This window comes from Ahaetulla prasina, chromosome 1, assembly GCF_028640845.1.
Source record: "Ahaetulla prasina isolate Xishuangbanna chromosome 1, ASM2864084v1, whole genome shotgun sequence".
Classification (NCBI taxonomy): Eukaryota; Metazoa; Chordata; class Lepidosauria; order Squamata; family Colubridae; genus Ahaetulla; species Ahaetulla prasina.
In genome coordinates, this window is record NC_080539.1 from 347,324,239 (window position 1) to 347,337,204 (window position 12,966).

The following is a 12,966-nucleotide window of genomic DNA, read 5'->3' on the forward strand; positions in this document are numbered from 1 at the left end:
CTAAGCTATCCAAATCTGGTGTTTCCGCATGTTTTGAATATTCTGGCAGGAAGTTCAGTACTACCAAGTTGGGGAAGGCCAAGATATATCACTCTTTAATGTACTAATCCCATCCAGCCCTATTTCCTCAAACACACAGATTGTAAACCAGTTTAGGAAGCTGGTTCTCTTGCATACCTATGATGAGTTCTACATTGAAGAGTTTATTTTTATCCTATGAAAAACTTATGAATGCAAACTCTTCCAAGAAAGCCTTTATGTGTTATTTTCAATGATAGTCTCTGAGCTTGAAAACTAGTAAAGTAAAAGTTTCTGAGAATTCTCTTGTAAAGAAAAGAATACAGGTAGTCCTTGACTTAGATCCATAAAGGAGTCTGCCCATAATGGTTGTAAATCATGAAGTTGTAAAGTCCATGTGACCGATCCAATTTTATGACCTTTTTTGCAATGATTGTTAAGCAAATGACATGTTCATTAAGAAAACTCGTTTGCTAGAGAGTATTTTTGCCAAAAAACAGACGTAAACTATGGGTTTTCAGCCAAAACATCATAAATCACACTCATGTGAGTGTGGGATGCTCAAATGGTCATAAATTTGAATCTGTTGCCAAGCTCCTGAAATGCAGGTAGAGGTAGCCATCAGAACCACGTCATACTTTTGGGGAGGTCCATTGTAACTTCGAACAGCTGCTAAGCAACCAATTGTAATTCGAAGACTAATGCTGTACATATATGCCAAAGTGTTTTTCCCCTGCAACCTTTATGCCATATGATGCTTGTTTAATTTAACCACCCACATCAAGTTGGTTAATATGGGTAGTCATGAGTACGCATCTAGAACATGAAAAAGTATCTAAGCTAGTGATTCTCAAAGTATATTCATCACCAAAGTATGGTGATGAATATCTAAATATGAGAATTCATTGGGTCTAAGATCCATCTGTCCCCACCCTCTTAGTTCTCATCAATTTCTATTAAAGGAACATTCTCGACCAGTGAATTTATGATAAATACTATTATATATGGGAACATAAAATAATTTAAATGGTAAATAAATAATACATTTTGGATTTAAAAGTTTGGTACAAAAGAGCTTTAGAAGATTTTTAATGTAGGGGTAAAAAGGCATACACAACTGCAACCATAATAATTGCTTTTTCATCCAAAACACATGCTCTTAAAAACAAAAGTAGATGGACGGGTTAATTTGTTTAATAGGGCAGCCTTTGCATTTCTCCAAATGTTTACATAATGTTCCATAATTACTGAAAATTTGAGAAGAAATGACCTAGATCTTTGGATATGGTAATAAGATAGGTGTTTATTATAACAAGAAACCACTAGTGCTTATTTCACTGGCAGTACGTTTCAAATTGTTAGGGTCAGCCCAATGTATTATGCTGCATGAGGGAAAAACAAGATTTTATTGATTGATGATGCATTTTTACTTTAGGTACAACCGGAGTCAATGTTGGCAATACGACAGCATCCTCCATTGTATCTGAAAAATGTTGATTAGCCTCCATCATCTTGCTATCCACCAGCCATTATTTCTGCCACTTGAAGTGCCTTGCTCAATCTAACAACAGCCCCAAGTACTGAAAAATGCATAAAATCACTGGGCATATCTGCACATATGTAGAATTTTCAATACTCTACAAATCCTTAAGCCCCCAGCAACATGTGGTATAGGAACTTTGTATTTAATCTTGCAAATCCTCCACTCCTCCCCTGCCTTTAAATTCTCCCCCCTCAGCCCTACTTATTTAATTTGCCATAAATTATAGTCAAGAGCTATGAGTGTGCAATGCATGTTGCTTGGATCTTGCTTGCTACCTCCTCCTGTGAGTTGACCCGAGAACTATCATAGCTCCATCTGGGATGTGATTAGCATATCATGAAAACCAGGTGCTACAGCTTGGTCCTCCATGAAAAAAAAAAACAGAAAAAGAAATTGCAAACAATCTGCATAACATATCAAACAACCACAGAGAAACTTGTTTGTTAGTGGCCAGCCAAACCTATGTATAAGAAGCCACAAAATCCGTAAACACCAGTTTATTCAAAACCCGTATTGTGTTTTTTAATGTGACATACAAAATTTGATAGTCTGTCAAGCATTATTCTGTTCAGAATCCCAAGTTTTGTCTTTTAAAGCCAAGTTGGTAATCATAGGTTTAATGTTAAACCTGGAATGTTATAATAAAAGAAATCTGTTGCCTCCATACCCTGCGCATTACTATCTGTTGGAAATAAGATGGTATGCATAGTAAATCGTTCGACATCTTCACACATTTCTTATAAGTATGACCCATAATTTGAATTTATGTATGAATTTACGTAAAGAAGCTACAACTGGCTGGGTTCACACATCAGAATAAATTAGATGACACCAATATGGCTGGTTCCTATCCCTGAGCCTCAAGCTGTAGATTACTAATTCTGTTATCCTACCATAATAATTAAATCACCATGAGATGCGAGGCGGAGAGAGTGTAGGAGAAAAAGAATCTGTAGCAAATTCCACCTTAGACATATCCTGTTAAGCAACCATCAGTTCTACTAGCCAAACTATGCAACCCGGTGTTATTGCAAGTGGAATGCTCAAAAGAGAGGTTTTGGAAATCCCCATCTAAACATAACCCAGGTACTGTTTGGAAGAGGGGCTAAAGTAAAAGTTTGGTTGGCAGGATCTCAGCATTCTTGGCCATGCCAGAAGACTGCAGACACAAATCATCCTGTTATATAATACTGTACACCAATAATATACATCGTATTTTAAGAGATCAACCTTAAAAAAAGGTTCCTGGCATAAAGATCTTTCAAAATAAATTTCTGCAGATGTAGAAACAAAGAGAAAAGATGGAGACACTGGTAAATGAGTTACCACATACTGTAACTCTGGCCTCCACTTTGAAAATAAGAAGCATGCTAAAAACCATATGCAAAAGATGGACTTTGAGAAAAGTATGTATAGAGGGGCAGCATGACCTAACCAGGCTAACAATGTTCTCACACAGTTGAGGTTTACAAATGACCATTTTCTGGGCAATTTATGGCAGCAAGGTACCATATTTAGGGAATAAGACAAGTACGGCCTTACAATGTAGAAGGCCATTGCTTATTTCCTTTTCTGTTTGTCCGGGTGACATAAATATAATGGGTGGTGATGGATGACACTCTTATAGCATCACAGATATTTCCTTCTGAACAAGACTACACCTAGTTCCACCTCAGGGCTCCACTACAGTTGTGAAGACCTGCCCCACTCATGGCTAGTAAAACAGGATATAATGATCTCCATTACAAGCAATTCTTACTTTCTGATATTAATCCTAAAATAGCATATAAGGTTTCCAGGTTTTATGTGGTGGCGTATAAAATTAGACAAAGCATAATTAAGAATAATTGAACTTGTTTGACTAGGGAATACCTCTGTCTTATTATTACCCACTGGTCTTTTTTTTATGTCAACTACTGTCAACTGTATCTTCCTCAGGTTTATCAGGGGTTCTCTAATTCTACATTTTAAGTTAGTTTTAACCAATAAGTATGAAGCCTTTTAGCTGATTTCTTGTTCCTCTTTAATTATTTTTGAATGTCCTGGATATTTGAAAACTATTTTTTCTTTCTTTTCTTTCTCTCTTTCTATTGGTTAATGACAATAACATTATTTGATTTGAGGTTGTGAAGATGTTCTTATTCCAGGAGTTATTCGAGGTATTTTAAAATTGGGCATTTTATAAAAGAATACTTTAAGATTCTTTTTATATATATACATTATTGGGTCAATTTAATTATTAGATAGATTTCCCCATCTGGAATATTTGTTTATTTAATAATGTATTTGTGTTGACTAAGAATGGGAAAGCTAATAACGATTGTAAACTAAAATAAATATATTAAAAAAGGGTATTTCAATATTCTTAACTTTGTTCTGTCCAGTTTTATTATAGCAACTGCCTACACAAATCATCCTACAATCTATTTGCTACGTTTCTTGCTGCCAAAAATTCAGAGGCAATGTACTAATACAGCACTGTGACTATTCACCCACATCCAGTACATCCCATCCTGGGCAGGCAGAAATTGCAAGGTAGAGATTCAGGTGGAGCTCTTTCCCTATCGCCCACTTTCTCTGCCTCTTTCCATTTAAAAACCAAACAAACATGAAAATGACAGGAATGAAACCCAAGGCATTGCTTTTGTTAAGCAATACATTTTTCTATTCAGCTACAATTCTATTCCTTAGTAGAAGAAATTATTTCTGCTAAAACAGCAACAAAAACAGATCAATAATTTTTGTGGCCTTATATGGTTATTGATATTATGCTGTGTGGGAACATCTTTTGTCGTAATTAAAATGATTAAAGAGAAAATAAAGTCAGCCTTTAAAATTAGGACATTTAAGCTCCTTATAAATTAGATCATTACCAAGTACTTTTCACAGTTGCTTAGGGTACACATTCAATCTGACTGACTTTTTACCTGCCATAAAGTCATTGCCAACTTTTAGTGTTGATAAGTTTTCTCCATGATTGATCTATCCCTAATCTGGTCTTTCAAGGACATCCCACACTGTAAATAGGTCCATCAATCTTTGCTGGCTGAGGAACTCTGGGAGTTGAAGTCCACAATCTTAAAGGGACCAAGGTTGGAGACCCCTGCTCTATACAATTCACCATGAAGACAATTCAACCTTCTGTGAAGATCATCAGTCCTTGGCTTTCTTATATCTTAAAGGAGAATCTTATTCAAACTTTTTACCCATCGTTCTCCAAACTTGTCCCACTACTAATAGAAGTACAAATGCCATTCTTCTTATGAAAATCCTCAACAGAAAAAAAGACACACCCCACTCAGGATTGTATTGTAATTTATTTCCCAATCCAGAAGAACCAGATAGATTTGGGCAGGCAATATGGTGCCCACAGGTCCCTCCCTTGACACCTCGCCCTAGCAGAATTTAATGAATTTTTAAAAGAATTTTGTTTTTAAAAATGGCAAAAAAAAATATGACCTTCAATATAGTCACAATGTACACCTTTAGATTTCATATAGTATCACAGGCGTTCTAGGAAAGGGAAAGTTATAAGTGGCTTCACTTCAATATTTAGTTTGTAATCTGGAAGCCAAGTCATAGCAACCGGACTTTTTTTTTGGGGGGGGGGGTTTGAAATGCTTTTATCCAAGTAGCTTCTTGAATAAGCAGCAAAGTGATTCAAACAAACAAAAAAAAGAAAATAAGTCCAGTTGTCATGACTCAACTTCCAAGCAACCATGATGACTGAGAGTCTTCATGGGCTTTGATTTTAAATTCCCCCCCCCATTAGGATGAGCTAACAGAGTGTAGCCTCATCAATGTTTCTTTTGAGTTGGCTATAAGGATCATAACAATTCTACGCAAATCCATAATATATGCCACTTTGTGAAAGTACCCACAACATGCTGTAAAATTTGGAGGTGCAGAAAGAAACCATCTTCTTGTAAACCATCATTTTAAAACCATCATTTATAAAGATGCTCCTGTTCCAAAAAAAAGCTCATTTTTAGTACCATTGTCTATCTATTCTAGAAAACTAGATTACATTACAGGGGTAGTCTAATAATGGACGACTAGTTAATTGGGTTGTAATTTGGAAAAATAGAATTGGAAGAGAGAAGCTTGGTATAATTTTTTTTCTAGCTCAGGAAAACAACTTGGGATGCAAAAGAATAGGTAGAGGCTACCAAGACAGTAACTACTAGGAGGAGGCAGAGAATTGATTTATAGTAGACAATTAAAATGCACTATATCCATCTTCAAATCTAGTTTTCTCCGGTTTTTAAGGGACTAAATTTTTCTTAATTACCATGCTGTTTGTATTGCAGTCCCAATACAATTGGTGGAAAACAAATGCAGGAAAGATGCTACTAATAGTAACAGTAATAGTGGTGGTAGCAATAGTAATAGTAGCAGCAGTAGTGAAGCCACCTTAATGTATAACTACATTTCTCAAAATCAGTGTAGTAAAATACCATGATGTATGTAGAGATAGTAAAGCAGGAGGAGGAGGATTAGTTGAAAAGGAAAGGTTAGTTTACAAACAATACACTATAATCTCTGCTAATCATTAAAGCAGCTTTCTTCCATGTGAACCTGAAAGGGGGGGGGAGGTGAACATGCCACCACTTCAAGGATGCCAATTGTTAAACTATGGAAACTTCTAAAGCAATGGTTCATGGGAATGCAATTCCATTCTGCATCAAAAGCGATATTTCACTGGAATTGTTTACTCACAGATCCAAAGCCCCGCTCTGCTTTAGGGGGATTCAGATTGAGATTGTTTTTTCCTCATTGGGACCAAAGGTACTGGGTTATCATTTTTGCTGCATAATCTAGCCCAGGGATGAGATGTATAGGCACTATTAGTATACTGATGGCACTAAATCCCTTGCCAAGAAGTCACCTATTCCATATAGAACTTCTATTCATATAGAAGTTAGGAAAGGACCAGAAAGACACCTGAAATACTCAACAAAGTACAAGTCCCTGGGCAGATTTCTCCGCTCCACTCCAGGAACTGGGATGTCCCCCTCAAGAAGAATCACTGCCAAACAACAACACCTACACCATTTCAAGGAGGTGGGCCAGAGAAATACCAAAGCTGAGCATATCAAAAGCTACTGAAAGATTAAAGAGAATCAAGAGGCAACTCCAAGTGTGACTAACTCAACTTTCATGCTCTGCTCTGCTCTGCCCTGGCCTCAAACTCAACTCCCAAGGCTCTTTTAATACAAAGGGAAGCTTAGAGGCAGGTCCAAAATTACTCAGAGTAGTTGAATCAAGCAAAGGCTTCTTCAGCAGGAAGTACATCACAGCCTCTTTCATAGATAAGGGAAACATTTCCTCAAAGAAGGGTTGCTTACTGCTGAAATTCAACTTTCTGCCACCTTATGGGAGCTCTTAACAAAACATGAGGGCAGAGATCTGATTGAGAAGTGGGAGAACTAATACTGCAAAGGGCCCTACCCACTTCTTTGGGGGTCAGATTCAAATTGAGCCCAGATCACTTCACAGAAGGAAGCCCAAAGCATTTTGTTTGGATTGCATTACTGCAATCCACTCTGCCTGGCTTGTTCTTGAAGACCATCTGAAGTTACAGATGGTCCAGAATACAGCAGTGATGGGGGTGTCATATTTTGCTGATGTATGCCCACTGCTAAAGTGGTTATCAGCTTCTGGGTGCAAATCATCATCTATAAAGCCCTTAATAGCTGGCCATCATCTATAAATCCCTTAGTACCTGGCTATTTAAAGGTCCCCTTTGTTTGCAATTTTTCGACTCATTTGGTGAGGTCAGGCAAAGTGGGCATGTTCCAGGTCCCATTGTTAAATAGTGTCACTTTGTGGGATTCAGGTACCTTCTCTGGTGTGGTACCTGCACTCCAGAATACCATCCCCCTAGATTTGTATAGATATCCACAACCTTAATGGCTTTCAGAAAAATCATTAAAAATTGGTTGTTCTTGGGTCAGGGCAACTGTGGATCCTCCATGATTTTTGTCTTTTTATTGGCAGTGTGTAGTTTTCTGATCAGTTGTTTATATGTTACTTCTCTCTGTTAAATGAGAGCCAGCCAGAATCATTAAGAAGTTGGATGACCTTGAAATAGAACATTTTTATTGGTCTCATCGCATGTCAGAAATGCAGGAATTAGAAAGGAGAAAATTAATTTAAATTTAAAAAGATTAAAAACTTTAATAAAAAACATAAATTTATATAGTTCTACCTAATGCCAGCCACATTGATGGCAGGGATATTTCCCAGCAGCAAGTCATTCTATTTTCATTGGTATCTAACTCCATTAGAACACTGCAATAATTCTTCACGCCAGATGTTCTTACCGATTGTGGTTTCCTAAAAGGAAACAAGTCACATTCTATAAAGTGACAAATTATTTTCTTTTGCCTGTTGATTTGCCATTGTGTAGGTCAGTATATGAGCTCTTTCCAGTGTCCAGTCAGACTCAAATTGGGTCTTCCTCCAATGAGGAAGCATATCTTCTAAGCCCATGATGGCCAACCTATGGCACACATGTTGGAAGTGGCACACAGAGCCATCTCTCCGGGCACGCAAGCCGTCACCCATTGCTCTTCCGGGTTCTGGCACACTGGCCAGCTGGTCTTCATGCTGCGTACTGGGTGGCTGCTCTTCCAGTTTCTGGCATGCACATGCACATCAGCCAGCTGGTCTTCGCATGCACATGCACACCAGAAATCAGAAAACAGGATGGCCGGGGTGCATGCGCTCACCAGAAGAGCTGCTACCAGGCATGCGCATGCGCACCGGGCAGCTATTCTTCCGGTTTCCAGCATGCGCACTCCCGTTTCAGCACTTGTGTAAAGATGGTATGAGAAAAACCTTAAAAAGTTGTCATACCTCATTCATTAATCTGACCGTTGCCAGACAAAATTGTAAAGGCATAGTCTAAAATAGGGGTCTCCAACCTTGGTCTCTTTTAAGACTTGTAGACTTCAACTCCCTTTCAACAGCTTTGCTGGCTGAGGGAATCTGGGAGTTGAAGTCCACAAGTCTTAAAGGGACCAAAGTTGGAGACCCCTGGTCTAAAAGATACAGTCATATTTCAGTTCTACTTCACCATAATTGGTAGGGATTGGCACATTCAGAGTCTACATTTATAACCCTTTCAAAAACAGTATCAGTTAGAGCCCATGAATAAATTTTCTCCCCCCGAAGATTATACTACACCTGTCTACCTTAACTGGCAATGGTTTTCTCCATAGTTTTCTCCATAGACCAGGAATCTGCAACCTTAAACAGTCAAAGAGCCATTTGGACCCGTTTTCCATAGAAAAGAAAACACTGGGAGCCACAAAATCCTTCCCATGCTTGACTATTTCTTGAGCGGCCATAAATCTCACATATGTAGCTGAATTAAATGTTCTGTTTTCTTCTGAAACTTTCCTTTTCTTGGATTTATCTATGGTTGGCCTACCGGGGGTTGAAAAGCTCAATAAATCGTGTGCCGGCAGGTGTCGCACATTGGTGGTTGTGACACATATTTTGAGTGACAGGGAGCTGCAGCAGAGGGGTGAAAAAGCTGCATGCAGCTCCAGAGCTGCAGGTTGCTGACCCCTGCCATAGACGCTGACTCCAACCTCTTGCTATCCAGATATACTGGAATCAAAAGGCCCAAAATTCCTAACCAGCCTTTATCCCCACTTGATTAGAAGGGCAAATGCAGCACAATTGAAAGATGGCAGATTAGAGAAAGCTGCTTAAAATATTTTCAGTATTTGGCAGTAAAACTATGGCATTATGCATACTGAAGATAATACACTACCAACTCATTAATAAGCGCTCTCCCTACAATATCAAATGCTTATACTTTGCTCTGCCTAGGGAAAGAGGTGTGTGAGAAAACAATTAGGTTGTAAATACATGGTCATACTACAACTCAGCCTTAAAGCCAGGTTAGTTGCTACGTTTATCTAATGTTACACTGATGTTCAAAGAATGCTATTTACTTAAAACATTTATATAGCAGCCCATCTTATAACCAACTCGGGGCAGCCCCATGTTGTAGTTTAATGTAATGGCCCATTCCCACAACATGCCAAAACAATGAATGGGTTCCTGATACATTGAATCACAAATCACCCAATTACATTTCAGCCTAGTCTACAAGTAACGTGTTGTATGAAAATAGTGAAAATGTTGCTCAATAGACTGCTTGAAGTGTCTGCAAGACAGCCCAGCAGTGTCTTACAAATTTGCTGTCATTTATCTTATGCAAATTCCTGGATTACAAAATAAACAAAAAGAATAGTTCCATGACAATGTGTACAAATTAGATACTTTGCACTCTAGTCTTATAAAATTACAGAATTAGATATTTCAGTTTAGGAAAAAAAATTAAAAGCAATCACAAGGATGGATCTGTGACTGAACTACACCCTTCCTAGCTTTTCTACTCCACGAATATGAACCAAAATTAGAATTTTGTAAGGCAGATCTGATTTGGAATATTCCTTCATTCCCTTATTTATATATTTTACCCCATGGAATCAGAATTTCTTACCTGCATGCTTTCAGTTAAGAGTAATGTACCATTTTACCAAAAAAATGTAATTTATTTTGTATTATTATGGGCTGCCCACTTCACTAGATCCTACCCCATTAAAATCATCATTTCCCAAGTATAAAATCAGTATACAACTATAAAACGTGATTCTCTAAAACCTATAACAAGCATAAAATCAACAAGAGTAACATAGCAGCCAATTTTTCTGTTCCCCAAACCAGCGTTTTTCAACCTCAATATCTTTAAAGTGTGTGGCTTTCAACTCCCAGAATTCCCCAGCTAGGAAACACTGCCCCAAAGCTTTGATTAAAATGAACAGTTTCTCAGTTTCTGGAATACTAGGAGGGTTGGAACTATTCTAATTTCTGAGAAAAATGTCACTTTCTACAAAATCTTTAGATGAGATCCTTTATATAAAAGATCCAAGCTAATGGCAGACAGTTCAGAAATTGAGACTTTACATTTCCCAGAAATGTTTAAAACTGGTGTGACTGTAATGAACAAGAGTCAGGGAAAGGTAGATTGGATTCCTCTGCAGGAATAAATCCAATATTATGCATTCTATCCCGGAAGCCCAATACTGAAGTTTCCAATCAAATTAATAAAAACCAGCATCACAGAGTTAACATGCGAATCCATACGAGCTGGCATAGTATTGAACTGAGTTGTGACCTGGATTTGGAAGGCTAAATTCATTTCCAGCTAATCTGAGTTGATGATCGGACAAATTGCCAACCCTGTGTTCAGTTGGCCATAAAGATGGGAAATAGTCAATACATAATTCCCTGGGCTGTTGGATCCAAAAGAGCTAGAAAAAAATGTAAACACACTTTAATCAATACCAACATCTAAAATAGTATCACCGACCCTTGGCTAACACCTTGTCCAAGTAAAATAGCTACATGTTAACTCAAGAGCAAGGATATGCACACATTAGCCATCTAATGACCAACAAATTGAAATAATGATGTAGCAAAGATAGGGTATAATGAAGATCATTAGCACAAAATTGCTGCCATTTGAAGCAAGGTAGATACAATTCATCACAGGTAGGTCCAATGCCTTAATAATGTTCCATTTAGTATAAAAGATGGACTTTCTAGTCATTGATATATAGATTATAGAACATGGTGCACAATGAAGTACATACATTTGTTTGCAGCCTTAATCCATCCTGATGCCCTTTCCACACAACTGCCACTGCATGTGGACATGTCAAAGCACACGAAGCATTGCTGCAAAATGGCAAACCACCTTTTGTTACCATCTCTGCATTTTTCTTCTCAGATCTCACCCCAGTTTCAGAAAGCCCCTCACAGCTCCTGTGCACGAAGAATAAAGCTACAGCATTTTCTAAAAAAAGAAGAAATCCTACTGTAATTTTGCAACAGGCATTGAGCAAGCATGTTAGCATAGAGTGGGATTAGGAAAGGAAGAGGCGGATAGGGAAACACCCTGTGCGATTTAGACATCTCATGCCTGCCTACGATTTCCTCTTGGTTTCTATGAATGCAACAGGGGAACCCACCCGCAACTGTCACTAAGGGATTGCCAGCCTTTTCTTTCTTCACTGCTTCCCAAACAGAGCTGTGTCTTGGCAAAACTCACACTACCTTATTTTTAACCTAATCCCCTCCTATTTACCATCCACTTCAAACTCCAGACTTGGAACCCCCAGAGCAGGAAGAAAGCTAAATATATGCACGCTCCCAAGCCTCAATTATACAATAAAATAAAGCTAACCTAGGATGTGTTCACACTGGTCACCAGAAGTCAATCTTTGAGTCAAAGAAGTCCTTACTTTACATCACAAGACTGGGCTCCACCTCCTTTACCTGCATCCCATTTTTCCAGAGGCTGAAAAACAGACCACCGCCAGCCACACCCTTCCACGGTTACCAGGCAAAAGTGGGATCTGGGAAACCCAGATCTAGGAAAAAAGCAGCAATGCTTCAACAGCATAGGTAACCATAGCAACTCGATTTCTGATGCCCCTCCCCCTCCCCTCTTTCCTGTTGCAGACAGCGTCTCCTTCAAAAATCCTCAATCGGGAAGAGATTTTATTACTGCTGCAAACCAGGAGGCACATTCACACACACACCCACACCAGAGAGAAAAGAGGCATGTGCACAACAGTTATTTTCTTCCTTGGTTAACTGGGGAATCCTCTGGTTGTGGAGCAAAAGCCACTGGCCCATCCCTTTCATGAATCGGAGGAACGAAGGAAAAGCTCCCCCTTGTAGGGTCCAAGACGCTCAAACGCCCCCATTGGAAAGAAAAAGCCAGCAAGAGACCCCTAAATAGAAAGAGGAGCTGGGTGGGAGGAAGATGGAGACCAGGTGGCAGGAAAAGGAGCAGCAGTTTCTGCATCTTCCACAGGGGGAAAAGCCCGATTACCTTGTCTTTCCGGGGCCCCCCCAACCGTCTTGGAGAAAACAGAAGCACCGATGGTCTTTATGCAAGGCTCTAGATGAAGATGTAGACGCGATATGGAGGAACCTAAGTTACCCGCCGCCCCAAACTTCCCCCCCATCAAGAGTCACAGATTTTTTTAAAAAAAATATTTTTAGAAGAGCCGTGTGGCTGCACCTCTGTCTCTTTTTGAAATATATTCGAAGTGTTGGTTCCGCCTTATTTTGCATTTCAAAAGCCGGGGTGGTTTCCCTGCCTTTAGCATTTCAGTAATGGTGAAAGCGGGCAACCCCGGGAGAGCCGTTTTGGGACACCGTTCCCCACGTGTAGCGGATCCAGTTAGCAAGAAACCGGGGAAGAGGCACAAGGGGGTTAGCAGAAAAGGTGCCACGAGCTTTAAAAGAGGTCCCGATACGGAGGACGCGGCGAGCAGGCACACCGTCCGCACCAACAAGCACCGAGTCTC

At 39.1% G+C, this 12,966-nt stretch overlaps 1 protein-coding gene across 1 annotated transcript in view; it reads right to left on the reverse strand.

Moving 5' to 3' along the window:
- Positions 1-11,440, reverse strand: part of DAAM1 (dishevelled associated activator of morphogenesis 1) — a 189,700-nt gene extending 178,260 nt beyond the window's left edge. Inside the window, exon 1 of the mRNA XM_058162958.1 lies at positions 11,239-11,440. Within this exon, the coding sequence (XP_058018941.1) occupies positions 11,239-11,355 (117 nt within the window). The 5' untranslated portion in view covers positions 11,356-11,440. The remainder of the gene's footprint in view (positions 1-11,238) is intronic.
- Between the last annotated feature and the right edge of the window lie 1,526 nt (positions 11,441-12,966).